This window comes from Trypanosoma theileri (genome assembly GCF_002087225.1).
Source record: "Trypanosoma theileri isolate Edinburgh chromosome Unknown TM35_Tth_5_V1, whole genome shotgun sequence".
Lineage (NCBI taxonomy): Eukaryota > Euglenozoa > Kinetoplastea > Trypanosomatida > Trypanosomatidae > Trypanosoma > Trypanosoma theileri.
In genome coordinates, this window is record NW_021639847.1 from 403,957 (window position 1) to 417,984 (window position 14,028).

The window sequence follows — 14,028 nt, forward strand, 5'->3', positions numbered from 1 at the left end:
TATTATTATTAATTATTTGGACCATATATTACTATGAGCCTTACTTGTTTTTTTTTTTTTTTTTATTATTTCTTTTTTAAATGAAATTTTTATTTATTTTATTTCTTTGTTTTTATCTTTATTTAATTTTTCAAGCGCTAAATGTATTGGCGGAGATGAAATTTTGGGTCAAAGCCATCACAGACGATAATGTTCAAGAGCAACTTCTTGTGAATGCAAGTAATTCCAATGAACTTGCGAGAGAATTGAGTGCCCTTCTTCACACACATGTGACTAGGATGTCTGTGACGGATTTCCAATCTCAGGTTCTGGATAAGATTAGCAGTGGAGCGGATATTATTACAGTTAAAATATTTACAGCCAAAACAACAGGACAACCTTCAGAGATGGATGGTAGTTTTACACAATTCGATGTACGTACTCAACGTGGTACACCCGCACAATCCGATATTTTCCAAATGTCTTATAGAGATGAGGAAGATTGGATAGGATCCTCACGTAGTCCTAGCATAACAGATTCAGTTCCACGTGTGCGTCCAAGTATATCATGTCGATTAACATTAGATGTACCTTCTATTGATCGTATTTGTTTATGGCGTGATGATATTGAATTATTATTAAATGAATCTCATGGAGGGGCTTATCATGATGTAGTTCGTGGTTGTTTTGCACGTATTCGTGAAAAACACAATTATAATCTTTATCAAATTGTAAAACCAGTAAATAATGTGGAGTTATTATTAGACTTCATTTATTACGAAGAAATACGACGTACAGAAGTTGTAAGTAATGCAGTTCCTGTTCAACAGGAAATAAATGCTTGGGGTAAAAAAATGATAACAGCTTCAAGACCATTTGTAACTATTGGGTTTATCGCCGCAAAGGTAGGAGATATTGATTCAGCAATACGATCTGCAAAAGCGGCAACAGAGGAAATATCTATACAAACATTAGCTGCAGCCCCACCACCAACACCACCTGCAAATAGAATAGGTAAATATGGACGAAGAGGTAGAAATACTATTATTTCTCAACCTCGTGTTTTTTCTTATGTTTCTCAAGGTCCAATACTTTTAAAAACAAATGATACACTTTTACATGCTCAGTTAAGTGTTGTGGAAGAACCTGAAAAATCTGATTTTGAGTTTGTTCTCTTTGCAACTCGTCATGCTAATAGTACTAAAAAGAAACCTCGTTTATCAGATTTTTCAGGTTGTATGATTACTTTACCTAAAGAACATTTTTCAGGAGTTGTAAAAGATAGAGATGTAACAGAGAAAGGGTATGAAATCTTCTGTTCACCACAGCGATGGGATTGTCATTATGTAAGTTTAGGTCAAATTAGACCTTCTGTAGATGATACACCTTATTATGATGATGCTAATAATTTACAACAAGATTTTACTTTACTTTCTGGAAGATTTATGACAGGATTATTTGATACACCAATAGTTATTACATTACCTATTCCTCTTTGGGCTCAGGTAGAAGGATATTCTGCTTATATTCTTCGTCCTCATTTGGTAGTTCATAAAGATAAACTTCATGTTTTTTATCTTATTCGAACCTCAGAAGTTCATTCATCACCTCGTTCAAGTGTATCTCATGGAAATATGATAGATGCAAATAATTCTCTTCTTTGTAATGCTGGTTCTCCTGGTAATACCAGTACTGAAAATAAAGTATTACCACCAGAAGGATCTAAAGCATCTCCAGGATGTAATTCTCATAACGGTAGTTTTCATAGTGCACCAATAACAGATATTTATCATTATGGACTTGCTCATGCTGTTTCTTGTGATCCTAAAATGCGTACATGGCAAATCATATCTGAAAAAACTCCTTTACTTTCATGTTCTTGTACTATTCCAGTATTTACAGTAGCTTCTACTTCTCCATGTGATGCTATGCGGGATGTTAGTATTAATGTTGGAGCTGGTGTATCTTCTTCTGCTTCTTCCTCAGAAAAAGTACTACAAATACTTTGGTATGAAGAAGAAAGTCCTTTACAACGTTCAAATATCTCACTTCGTCCTTCTCCATGTTCAATAATGTCGTTAAGCACTAGTTTGAGCAATCGTGTTGCCTTACCATTTGAGCGTTGGGTGAATTCACATGAAGATACACTATCAGATGCTTGGGTACGTGAACCCAGTTTCTCTACTGTTCGTATAGACGCAGATTCGGCAAAATCAGGTGTGGCTTCTCTCTCATTATGTGAACATGATGGTGTTGTCATGGCGGCTTGGGTGCAGATGGATACACACTCACGATCTACATTGACGGTGGTGCCTTTGACTTCCGAACCATAGTCTTTTGTTCTTTCTTCTTCTTTTCTTTTCTTTTCTTTTCTTTTTTCTTATCTTATCTACGGTGGCTCTGTTTTTTTTTTTGTTGTTTTGTTTTGTTTCTTTCTCTGTCTGTGTGTGTTTGTTTGTTTTCCTTTTTTTTTCCCCTGTACTCTATGTGTGTGTGTATGTTTACGTATATTGGGGCATGTTGATTATCTCTGAGATTATGGATCTTGAAAAGAAAAAAAAATAAAGAAAGAAAAAAAGAAAAGAACAAAATGAAGTGGGTGAAAGGGGAAACTTTGAAAACGAATATACGGTGTACGAAATGAGAACGAAAAAAAAAAAAAGGGAACGATATGAGAATGTGAGAGAAATTATCTTGGAAGTGTTTTTTTTTTTATTTTGCTTTTTTTTTTTTTAATCCTTTTCGTTTTTTTCTCTGCAGCATTTCTTTTGTATTTTTTTTTTTTTTTCTGTATTTCGTTTGGAAACCATGTAGGTGAAGGTCCATTTGATCTCTTACCAAATACTTTTCATTTTCTTACTCTCTCTCTCTCTCTTCCTGTGTGTGTGTAAGTGTTTTCTTTGTTTTTCTGTTTTTTTTTCTTTCCTTCTCTTTGCTTCAATGGTGCATGCCCTCATGTATTCTCTCTGACCATCATCCTAATATATTCACTATCTCTCTTTCTTTCTCGCTCTCTGTGTATATATGTGTGTATAGTCTTTCCTTCTCCCTCTAATCCATATATACATATATACATACATCCATACATATAAATAAATAAAGTATTATTATTATTATTATTATTATTATTATTATTATTATTATTACTATTACTATTAATGGCGGAGTCTGTGGAGTCGCGGCTGGACGATGTGGACCGCGAGGTGTTGGGCGCCACTTACATTGTGGAGGCGCTGCTCGGCGAGGGAACGTACGGCGTCGTCTTTCGGGCCCGCAACGCCGTCACTGGGGCGATGTACGCCATTAAGAAGTTGAGGATCGACGGCCACAGCGAGGGCGTGCCGGCCACTACTCTGCGGGAAGTGACACTCCTGCACGATCTCCGTCATCATCCAAATGTGGTGCGGCTGTTGGAGGTGCTCTGCGGCCAACACCGTGTGTATTTGGTGTTTGAGTTGTTGGATGAGGATTTACGTTCATTCATTCGTCGATATCGACGCAGTAGATCCGGTAAGCAGACCGTGTCGGTGGTGCCATTACACATTGTGAAGGATTTCACCCGGCAAATGCTCCATGCCTTGTGGAGTTGTCATAATAATCGAATTATTCACAGAGACTTAAAACCGGGAAATACACTCATCTCCGCTCGCAAACAAAAGGATGGAGAGACGGAGGAATCTTATATATTAAAACTTGCGGATTTTGGTTTGGCAAGGACATTTGAAATGCCTCTACTCACATATACAAGAGAGGTGATGACACTGTGGTATCGTGCTCCAGAGATTCTTCTTGGGGAAAAACATTACACACCGGCGGTGGATGTTTGGTCGCTTGGTTGTATTGTAGCGGAAATGATTGTCGGCCATTCACTTTTTCAAGGATCTACAAATGTGGAACAATTGGATAAAATATTTTACGTTGTTGGTACACCAACTGAAGAAACATGGCAGGGATTAACATCACTTCCTGGATATGATAGTTCTTTTAAAGTCTATCGCGTAGCTCCTCTTCCAACACGACTGCCTGATTTTGATACAGCAGCAATAGAATTTGTTGCTTTTCTATTGCAGACAAACCCAAAGAGTCGACCAACAGTGACAGAGGTTCTTAAACATCCATTCCTTCAGGATGATTGAAATAGATTTGTTGCTTGAAGTATACAGCTTGTGTATATATATATAGGTTAAAAAAGAAAAAAAAAAAGCAACAAAATACGAATATATATATATATATATATATGTTGGAAGAAATCAATGAATCTACCATTCACATCGATTTTCTTTTTTTTTTTTCTTTTTTCATTGGAATCATTCTGGGTAGAGGCGTATGTGCTTTAATACTGGAGACAACGAGGGAAGAAGAGTAAGAGAAAAAACTGGTCAGTGAAAACAATGAGAGGAGAACAAAAAAGATATAGTCTTGTTTTCTTCCTTCTGTTTTCATTACTTCTTTTTTTTTCTTTTTTTTTTGTTGATGATTTGGCTGTGGCAACTGGTTCGTCTAATTTTATTTTTATTTTATTTTTGCTTGGAAGCTCCTTTTTCTTTTTTATTATTATTATTATTATTATTATTATTTACATTCTTTCTAACCTCATTTAGTGTACAATGTACATTTTCTTTTTTTCTCTTTGTTTTTTTTTTATTTTTTTATTTTGTTATGTTTTCTTTATTTTGATTTTATTATTTTATTATTTTTCTTTTTTTTTTTTTTTCACTGTTTCTTCCTTTTATTTCTTTCGTTTAACTATAATAAAGATGCAGCACGATGTGAAGGAGAATGAAAAGAAACAAACAGAATCACCCATAGAAAAAGAAGATGAGGTGTGTGGTATTTGCTTTACCGGCATTCACCCCAGTGATAACCCACGTGGTCGACTGAATTCGTGTAATCATATTTTCTGTGCTTATTGTATTAAAGAATGGGCACAAAGCACAAATGTCTGTCCACATTGCAAAGCCCGATTTACACGTATATTTGTATTAAACAACAATGGTGAGGAGGAAGTTACTAAAGTGCGTAAACGAAACTACAAACGATGGGAAGAAGATGATGAGGATGAAAATGAAGATGGTGAGAATGAAGAGGAGAACAGCGGGGAGGCATCTCATTCTCTGCTGGTTGCCTGTGATGTGTGTGGACAAGGGGATAATGCCTTTCGTATGATATTTTGTGATCGCCGACAATGTCAATACGCCGTGCATCTTGACTGTATTCATCTGAATGAGCGACCGGCGGAGTTTTACTGTTCTCAATGTGCACAACTGCGTGGATCTACTACAGCCACTACACCTATAGCTACAACTACCAATGATGAGGATATAGAGATAAGAGAGTCTATACAAGAGCAGGAGATGAGAGAAGGAAGAAATTTGAGTTCTGCGGTGGAAAGTCAAACAGATGCTGTTCCTCCATGTAAAACACCGTACAGTAAAGTATCGGTTGCACTTCCAACATTTCTACGACAGGCGATGGAACGTGGAATTCGAGGGCAAACAACCGTACCGCAACAAGGGGAATATCAAGATAAAGAAATCTCTTTAACTTCTTCTTCTTCTTCTCAAAATAGGGGAAGAGGAAGAGGAGGAGATCAGGAACTTCATATAATACAAGAAGATGATATGATTACTCGTTCTTCTCAAGCTGCTTTACAAGAGTATTTAAAACGTCAGGATAATCAAAATCATCAAATACGCCTTCAACAACAACAACAACATCATCATCATCATCATCATAATCGCCGTGGTGAAATACCACAAATTAGGGATATGTCTAAACGAGGAGTAGGCGTTGTGGGAATACAACCCTCTTTCAAACGACCCCGTAGTTATAACAATACTTCTGTTCATCACACCAGCGTGGATGGACTTTTAGATCCAACAACACGACGAAAGGAAGAAGATCGTCTTGCACGACAATTGGCTATTGAAATGTTACCTATTCTTAGGCGTAATCAACAAATTCAAGAAAGTCAATTACAGTTTGGTCGTAATGGTGATATTGTAGTTTCTGCTGTTCCTAATGGATCGGATGCTACTGTACGAGAAAGAGAACTCTATGTAAAAGCCATGACAGAAGCTCGACGAATGGCTCAACAACAAATTGAGGCTAAAGTAGTAAAGGCCCGAATGAGAATGGAACGTCAAGTTCGTATTCAAGCACAGAGAGAAGCTGCTGCATTGGCAAAACTGGCAAAGATTGTTGCATCTCACCGAGTCGCATCAAAACCAAACTAGGAAGAGAGAAAGAAAGAGAGAGATTTGTTTTCTTATATATATATATATATATGTCTTTATCTCTCTCGCATTCTGATTTTTTTTTTTTGTTGTTGTTGTTCCTTTTTACTATTATATTACTCGCTTTTTAATTCTATTCTTATAGGTATTCTCATTTCATTTAACCATTTTTTTTTATATATATGTCTTTTTGCCCTTCATTTGCAGTTGCTGTTGTTTTTTCTTTGGACCTTTGAGATGATTGGAGTCTCACTTCTCTACCTTTGTATTTCTGTCTTCATGTGCCTTTACAATGATCAACAGAAAATAATTTATTATTCATATCAATGCTGTTTTATTGAACTGAAAGGCAAATTTCGTACAGTGTGTGGGAGGGACGCTCTCTCTCTTTTTTTTAAAAAAAAAATATTGCCTCAATATTTATCTCTTTTCTTCTCTCTTCTCGTTCTTGTTAACTGCCATTATTATTTATTATTATATACAAAACAAGGTAAATCCTTTAAATTAAAAAGAAAAAGAAAAAGAGTGAAAAGAAGTTCTTTTTCTTAACGAAGAGAAGGAGAGTTAGAAAAGGAAAAAAAAAAAGAAAGAAAAGAAAAAAAAAGAGCATTACAGAGTTAGCATGGCAGAAGGTGTTATTCCACACGAGGAGGTACTTCAACACATTTACGCTTTTCTACGTGCCTACGGTTATAAGAATTCACTTCTCGCTCTTCAGAATGAATCCCGTGTACCGTACAATACAATAGACATTGTGGAATCTAATGAAGAGAGTCCAGATCAGAATACAGTAGTCTCTGTGAGTCCTGCTGGATTGGAATTAGCACTTCTTGAAGGTAAATGGGATGTTGTACTTGAAAAATATGTTGATGGTCTTTTACTTCCAGAAGAGGTAATGTTTGATTTATATGAACATATCTTTGAAGAACTTTTAACTCTTCATGGGTTTGTACATGCGGCACGGGCATTTTTTTCTAATTCGCCTATTTTTTCAACTATGCGTCGTTCCTCAGCAGCACGTTATGCTAGACTTCAACAACTACTAGACTCTCATAAGAGTGATACCGTATTAGATGGTATGGGAAGTGGTAGAAATGGACCTATTCCTCCACATATAAAAGAAAAACGTGAAATGTTACTTAAAGTTTTACAAGAGGCTATTACGTGGAATAGACAACCATACAATGGTATTCTTCCAGCTGCCTTGTGGAGATTGCAAAATATTAGTAGTTTTACGACTAGTGTTGGGGATCATTCTAATGATAATATAGTGCAGTCTTTAAAGCGAAAACGTACTGATAATAATAATAATAATAATAATAATAATAATAATAATAATAATAATAATAATAGTGGTAATGATAATGATAATAATGCTGAGGTAGATACTGGTGTAATCATGCCTCGTCCTCCTTCTGCTTTATTTCTACATTATCCACTTCAATGCCCTAAAAAAATTCGAGTAAAAATAAGCTTTGCTGATGCAGCAATGCCTACTTCCTGTGCTGTTACTACTCTTCCTATAGTAGAATCTGAGTGTAATAAGTATACTGCCCTTATTGTTGGTAGAACAGATGGTGTGGTAGACTTTGTGAATGGTGATACCGGTCTCCCTGTTGGAAGTTCTGTTGGACATACAGATGGTGTGTTAAGTGTGGCCCTTGATACGATAAAAGATGGATTTGCCTGGGTGGCTGTGGGCTATCGTGATGGTTGGGTGAAGATCTACAATACAGAGACAAGAAAATTAGTTCGTCGCTTTACACAAATTCATAATAGTGGTGTAACTTCACTTGTCTTTGCGGGTGCACGATGTCCTTCTCTCTCTGGACACCGATCATTAGTGGTATCAGGTTCCTTTGATGGGGCAATTCAATTACTAGACATTCGTGAAGGAAAATCAAGACGTCGTATTAACGATGCTCATCAACTTAAATATGTACTTTCTCTTTGTTTAGTGCCGAATAAAATGGAAGGGGAAGAACTCATTGTCTCTGCTGGAAATAATGGAACTCTTTGTTTTTGGTCTGTATTAAATGGTGAGTTAGAACAAGTTGGTCCAGCACGTACATTACATTCTATTCATACCTCATTAAAAGAAGAAGTACCAACTCGACTCTTATCGGTAAATGACACCACTCCATCAGAAGAGTTTGTTGTCTTTACACGTGGGAAGTCTGTGTTGGTGTTACGGGCACATTATACCGGAGATTCGGCGGAACCTGTAGTGATATCTATGTATTGTACTATTATGGCTCCACGAATACTTTTTGGTGGATGTCTGCGAGTTATTCATACTCCTGCACTTGCCGTTCCGTTGCTCTCTGTTTTTCTAACGGATCGTGAGGGAACTATTCTCTTGTATAATATAGAGATGACATGGCGAAGAGTAGATGAAGGTAATGTGCGTGGGGCTCGAGTGGAGATGCGACCAACAGATGAGACTTCTCTCATTGCGATGGAGTATGGGAAGACTGTGGAGGATTTGAATGTAGTGAATGTGATTGGAGAGTCACCTGCACTGCTCGCTTATTCACCATCCTTCTCTACAATGTACGTTCTTTCATGGAGTTAAATATATATATATATATATATATAGAAAAAAAAAACAAAGAAAGAAAGAAAAAAAAAGAGAGGGTCTCTGTATTTGTATCTGTGTCTGTGTTTTGATTGGTTTGGAGACAGAATAACAGATAAAGAGAGGGTGACTCACAAAGGAAGAAAAGGAAGAAGAAGAAAAATGACTCCTTTTTTTTCTCTGGTTGTAAGTACACTTTTTTCTGTTTTGTTCTATTCTATTTTTAATGGGTTCTTTTCATTCCTTGTTTTATTCTAGTTTCTGTTGATTTATTTATTTGGACATTTGTATTGTTTTTTCTTTTTATTTCTATAGAAAAAAAAAGTGTATTTTACGTTTGACACTTCACATAAAAGATTATTGTTATTATTTATTATGAGCGATAAGTATCTACGGGATGATAAGCAGCAGTTTATCAACGGTATTGGCACAGAACTGGCATGGGGGTGGTCCCCCGCTATTGACTTCACAGAAATTTTAGAGCAGCGGAAATGTTCTGCACATTCCAAAGAGAAAAAAGATACAGATAAGCAATCCACAACTAGTGCAGATAAGGCAGAGAAGGGCGGTAGTAATAGTGATGAAGGTGATAATAATAATAATAATAAGGATGATCCAATTGATGCGATGATTGCAGCCATACAACGAAAGATCCAAGTTGCCAATGGGGATACAGATGGAGATAATACAAATGTAGTTCGTATTCTCCTTTGTGGGGCTTGTGATATACGCCATGTATTCCGTACACTAGCGAGTTTACGTGTAAAGTCATCAACATCTACTAATAATACTACAACGTCTTCTGAGAAGAAATCTTGTAGGTATCATTTTTATATTTATGAGCCTAACCTTCGTGTACATTGTCGTCATTTATTTTTTCTACAATGGTTGTTGGATAGTTTGTTTTCTCTAGATGAATTAGAAGAACGTGTGTTAATGTTTTTAGATGCATTTGGTAATTCTATGACTCGAGATACTACAGCTGCTCATATTAGAAATGTTTCTCAACGTCTTTTGCGAGTACTTCGAAATGAAGAAGGGGAACTTGCCTCGCTTCTCTCTTTTACAGAAATGAAATCGAAAGAACGTGAATTTGTAGAAGAACAATTTGTACATTGGACACGTGATGTATCTCAGGCAAAAGTAGAAGAAACAAGATCTAAACGATTACAACAAGAGATGGCAGAACGTTATGATAATCGTGATAATATTATTGATTGGGATTTTAATTTTCACTTGCTTGATTATACCAATCTTATTAAATTTCCAGAGTATCGTACATGGCGTAATACCGGTATAGCTTTTGATACCACACTTATAAATCCTCGTCGTGGATTTACATACACTTATTCTATTCCAAATAAAACATTATGCCATTTTAACAGAAAAGGTGTTGGAAGTTTTCTTGGTGATATTAAGAATGGACCTTTCTTTGCATTTGGTGCACAAACAGCGAATACACATATTCGTGCTCGAGCTGTAGATGGTACATGTAAGTATGGAAATGGTGTGGTATCTATGCATAATGTGCGAGCCTGGCTGTATGGATTGTTAACTGGACAACTATGGCCGTGGGGAGATCACGCCTTTGCGTGGGATGATGCTGCCAATTACAATTATCTCCCACCAGGAACTCATCGGGATATCACACATCAGGCAACTTTTCCAGATGTTCGTTTTCACTTTATTGGATTAGACTTTTCTCGCTTTCTGCAGCGTATGCGAGATAAGAAGGATCGAACTTTTGATCTTGCCTTTGTGGGAACCAGTTGTACACAATTTATGACCCCCGATTTCTTTGATATTGCGATGGCCGAAGATGCCGTTGTGATTGCAGAAACGGCGAAATTTGTGGTGGATGCCCGCGATGAGGCGAAGAAGGCGTTTCTGCAGAAAATATTGGAATTGGCGAATGCCGCCCAGTGGGAAGAGAATGAAGGATTAACGGCAATATTACATAAAGATCAACCAGAGGCACCAAAGGTAGATGTCACTTCTTCACAGCATAAGGCACATAAAATATCACTAGATCGATATAAAATGCCCTATCAATTGGCTTTGACAAAAAGACAAAAAGAAAAAGATGTAAACTGACAATGGAATTCTTTTATTATTATTATTATTATTATTATTATTATTATTATTATTATTATTATTATTATTATTATTCGTGATGATGAAGATCGTTGATTTTTTTTTTTTTTGTTATACGTGTATATATATATATATATATCTTTAATTATATTATTCGCGTAAATAAAGTGCCCATGATATTGAAAAATAATTAAATATTTGGATCAATTTTTATAATTAATATTTTTTATTTATTTAATGTATGATTTTCATTTTTCTTTCTTTCTTTCGTTCCTTTTTTAAAAACTATTATTATCTTTTTCAAGCCTTTAGGTCCATCATGTTGGACTCCATAGATATCAACCCTGGTAGCAGACCCTTTGAAGGTGTCTCCAGCGCTACAAGCTGGTTTGATACAATTAACAAAGGCCGACGTACCAGCAGTAGTAATAATAACAATAATAATAATACTACTACTAGTGGTGGTGTTGGTGTTACTGCTGCTAATAGAATAAAGTCAAGTACTTCTTATGCACATGCCAATGCGGCAGCTTCTCCTATGAGACAGTCAACATCTTCTTATTCTAATATGTACGCTAATGCGATGGAACTCACACCATCCACTATTCGGCATAATGAAGATAGCACGGGATCTCCGCGGGGTATTTTAAGTACTACACAATCTCCATTACAAGAGGTACCAGAGACTTCAAACGATAAGTCCATCACCACAACTGCAACTACAACAACAACACAGTCTCATACATCTACATCACAAACAGCATCGCCACTACTTCATGGTAAAAGTAAGAATGATAACAGTACAACGAGTAGTCAAAGTCGTCTACGCTCAAGACATGATGATCTCTACGAAGATGCTATGCGAGCACAACTTGCGAAGCGTCAATGGGCTGCAGTAGAGCAGATGCGACAGTCAATGTTGGAAACAGCACGAGTGGAAAGAGATTGTCCATTTAAACCACGTCTTTCAGCTTACGCGGCGAAAATACGAAGACCAGCGGAATTATCCCCACAAAACCGTATTTATGATGAACTTATTCGAAAAGAAGAATGGCATGCGAAAAAACGTCGAGAGAATGTAATACAAGAATTACAAGGATGTACATTTCGTCCATTAACCGTAAGGGCGGCAACATTAAAGTCTTCTGCATTGGTACATGATTCGCATATATTTAGCGAACTTTATGATCATCACAAGGAACAAAAACAATTTAGAGAGGAATTACAACCCTATGTTGTGGAACAACTAGAACGACATATGTTATTTAAGAATCCTTCTAATAAAACAGTTTCAGAAGATAAAATAAATACAGTGGTGGAACGTTTGTTTTCTCGAGGTGTTGTTGTTCAAAATGAAAATGCCAAACAAAAACAAAAACGTCTCTTATCACCATCTTTCAAACCTACTGTGAATGCAGAATCAGAGCGCATCGCCGCGAGACAACGTGAATATGGTCAAGTTCCAGAAGATGTGGTGGAACGATTATTTAATCCTTCACCATTACTACAACAGAATAAATATCATAAACGTGAAGAAGAAGAAGAACGAAAGGATGTTAACTTAAAGTTATTACAATCCGAATATGATAGAACTCTTCGACTCTTACTTCAACGTGAACGTCGAAAAACATTTGTTTCTGCAAAGTTTGATATACTTTCAGATGCTATAAATGCCGAACGACGTGGTCGTGATGGACCTGAAAGAGTAAAGAATGAATATCTTGTTGAAGAAATTACAAGAGTTGCTATTCTTTTACTCTCACCAGGAGAAGTAGAAGAACTTTCTGATATTCTTGCACAAAGTAATCATACAGTCAAACTTAATAAAGAAAACTTTATGCTTCTCTGTGAAGAGGCCATAGAGGGACTTGCTGACCCGAGTACGAGTTTACTGGGTCGCCTACCACCTCCACGTTTAACAACAACAACAACAACAACAACAGGTACCGATACGGCTTTTAATACCGATATGAATACACAAAAGCCACAATATCGTTCTACTTTACGTGAGATTCCATCTCCTGAGGAACTGGAGCGACTAAAAGCTAAACGTGCGGAACGACGGCGTAAGGAGGCAGAAGAGGAGTTACAACGACGTCGCGCTATTGAAGAAGAGGAACAACAACAATGTACATTCCGTCCATCCCCACGACGAAAGATACCACATGAGTGTCGTGCTGATTTTAATGTAGAGGTGAAAACAACCAAAGCTGCGGCATTACGACGGGCGTATATTCAAAAAACATTGGAAGCAGAAGATGAGGTTTCTGCCTCTGATTTACCTCCTGTATCCAGAAAAGAACTATTTCGAACAGTGGTACTTAATCCACATGTTCAACCACGTCGATCGCAAAGTGTTGGTGGACATTCTCCTTCCACACAAGCTCATATGCATATGCACACCAAAGCGGCCCTCGCTTTACCAGTGGAGTCATCTCCTCCTGTGAAGACATCAGAACCGAAACGAAATAAATATGAAGCTATGAATCGCAGTTGTAGCAGTTCTCACGCGATGCGTAGTCATTCAAAACGGAGAGAAAACACTGTTGCTGTTGGTGCAGCTGGTGGTATTTCAGATCACAGTTCAGAAGAGGCCGCTGTGGTTTCTCCCAGTACTGCACAGCCACGTCTCTATCGCGATGTTGTTTCTGAACATGCTGCATTTGGCCGCGAGGGTGCCCTCACGGAATTTGGCCGGGAGCTTATTTTAAAGCAACTCCGGGAGTATAGACAAAGGCGTTAATTCTTTATCTTGTCATGTTTCCTTTTTTTTTTTTTTTTTCTTAAATTCTCTGCGAAAGTACAAAAACAACAACAACAACAAAAAGAATATATTACGAAGAGAACAAGGAATCTGTGCTTCAAAAAAAAAAAAAAAAGAGAGAAGAAAAACAACAACAACAATTTTCGCACAACATAGAATCATGGGACTTTTCACACTGTTCTTGTGGGATGTGACTAGTCAATATGGGGTATTGAAACTCGAAAGAAAAAGAGAAATGAAGATAGAAAAAGAGAAAAAAATTGGGTATATCAAAGCAAGAAATGTGACGATAAATCTGTGCTATTCTCTGAGATTTTTTTTTTTATGTAGGTTTTGGTCATGAGTGTTCATTATTCTGTAGTGTTTTTTTTTTTTTT

General features: G+C 36.8%; 6 protein-coding genes across 6 annotated transcripts; all 6 read left to right on the top strand.

The window, feature by feature from the left end:
* Positions 1 to 155: 155 nt before the first annotated feature.
* Positions 156 to 2,312, top strand: TM35_000052320 (uncharacterized protein; the record flags this gene model as incomplete). The annotated part of the gene is made up of 1 exon (XM_029022887.1): positions 156 to 2,312. The coding sequence occupies one exon, from the start codon at positions 156 to 158 to the stop codon at positions 2,310 to 2,312; it is 2,157 nt and encodes a 718-aa protein (XP_028885702.1).
* Positions 2,313 to 3,137: 825 nt separating this feature from the next.
* TM35_000052330 (putative cdc2-related kinase) lies at positions 3,138 to 4,115 on the top strand (the record flags this gene model as incomplete). Its single annotated transcript, XM_029022888.1, has 1 exon — positions 3,138 to 4,115. The coding sequence occupies one exon, from the start codon at positions 3,138 to 3,140 to the stop codon at positions 4,113 to 4,115; it is 978 nt and encodes a 325-aa protein (XP_028885703.1).
* A 621-nt stretch (positions 4,116 to 4,736) lies between these two features.
* Positions 4,737 to 6,215, top strand: TM35_000052340 (PHD and RING finger domain-containing protein 1-like; the record flags this gene model as incomplete). Its single annotated transcript, XM_029022889.1, has 1 exon — positions 4,737 to 6,215. One exon carries the CDS (start codon positions 4,737 to 4,739, stop codon positions 6,213 to 6,215), a length of 1,479 nt encoding a protein of 492 aa, XP_028885704.1.
* A 622-nt stretch (positions 6,216 to 6,837) lies between these two features.
* TM35_000052350 (uncharacterized protein) lies at positions 6,838 to 8,790 on the top strand (the record flags this gene model as incomplete). Its single annotated transcript, XM_029022890.1, has 1 exon — positions 6,838 to 8,790. The coding sequence occupies one exon, from the start codon at positions 6,838 to 6,840 to the stop codon at positions 8,788 to 8,790; it is 1,953 nt and encodes a 650-aa protein (XP_028885705.1).
* A 378-nt stretch (positions 8,791 to 9,168) lies between these two features.
* Positions 9,169 to 10,887, top strand: TM35_000052360 (putative dynein assembly factor 3, axonemal; the record flags this gene model as incomplete). The annotated part of the gene is made up of 1 exon (XM_029022891.1): positions 9,169 to 10,887. The coding sequence occupies one exon, from the start codon at positions 9,169 to 9,171 to the stop codon at positions 10,885 to 10,887; it is 1,719 nt and encodes a 572-aa protein (XP_028885706.1).
* Positions 10,888 to 11,206: 319 nt separating this feature from the next.
* TM35_000052370 (uncharacterized protein) lies at positions 11,207 to 13,630 on the top strand (the record flags this gene model as incomplete). The annotated part of the gene is made up of 1 exon (XM_029022892.1): positions 11,207 to 13,630. The coding sequence occupies one exon, from the start codon at positions 11,207 to 11,209 to the stop codon at positions 13,628 to 13,630; it is 2,424 nt and encodes an 807-aa protein (XP_028885707.1).
* Positions 13,631 to 14,028: the final 398 nt, after the last annotated feature.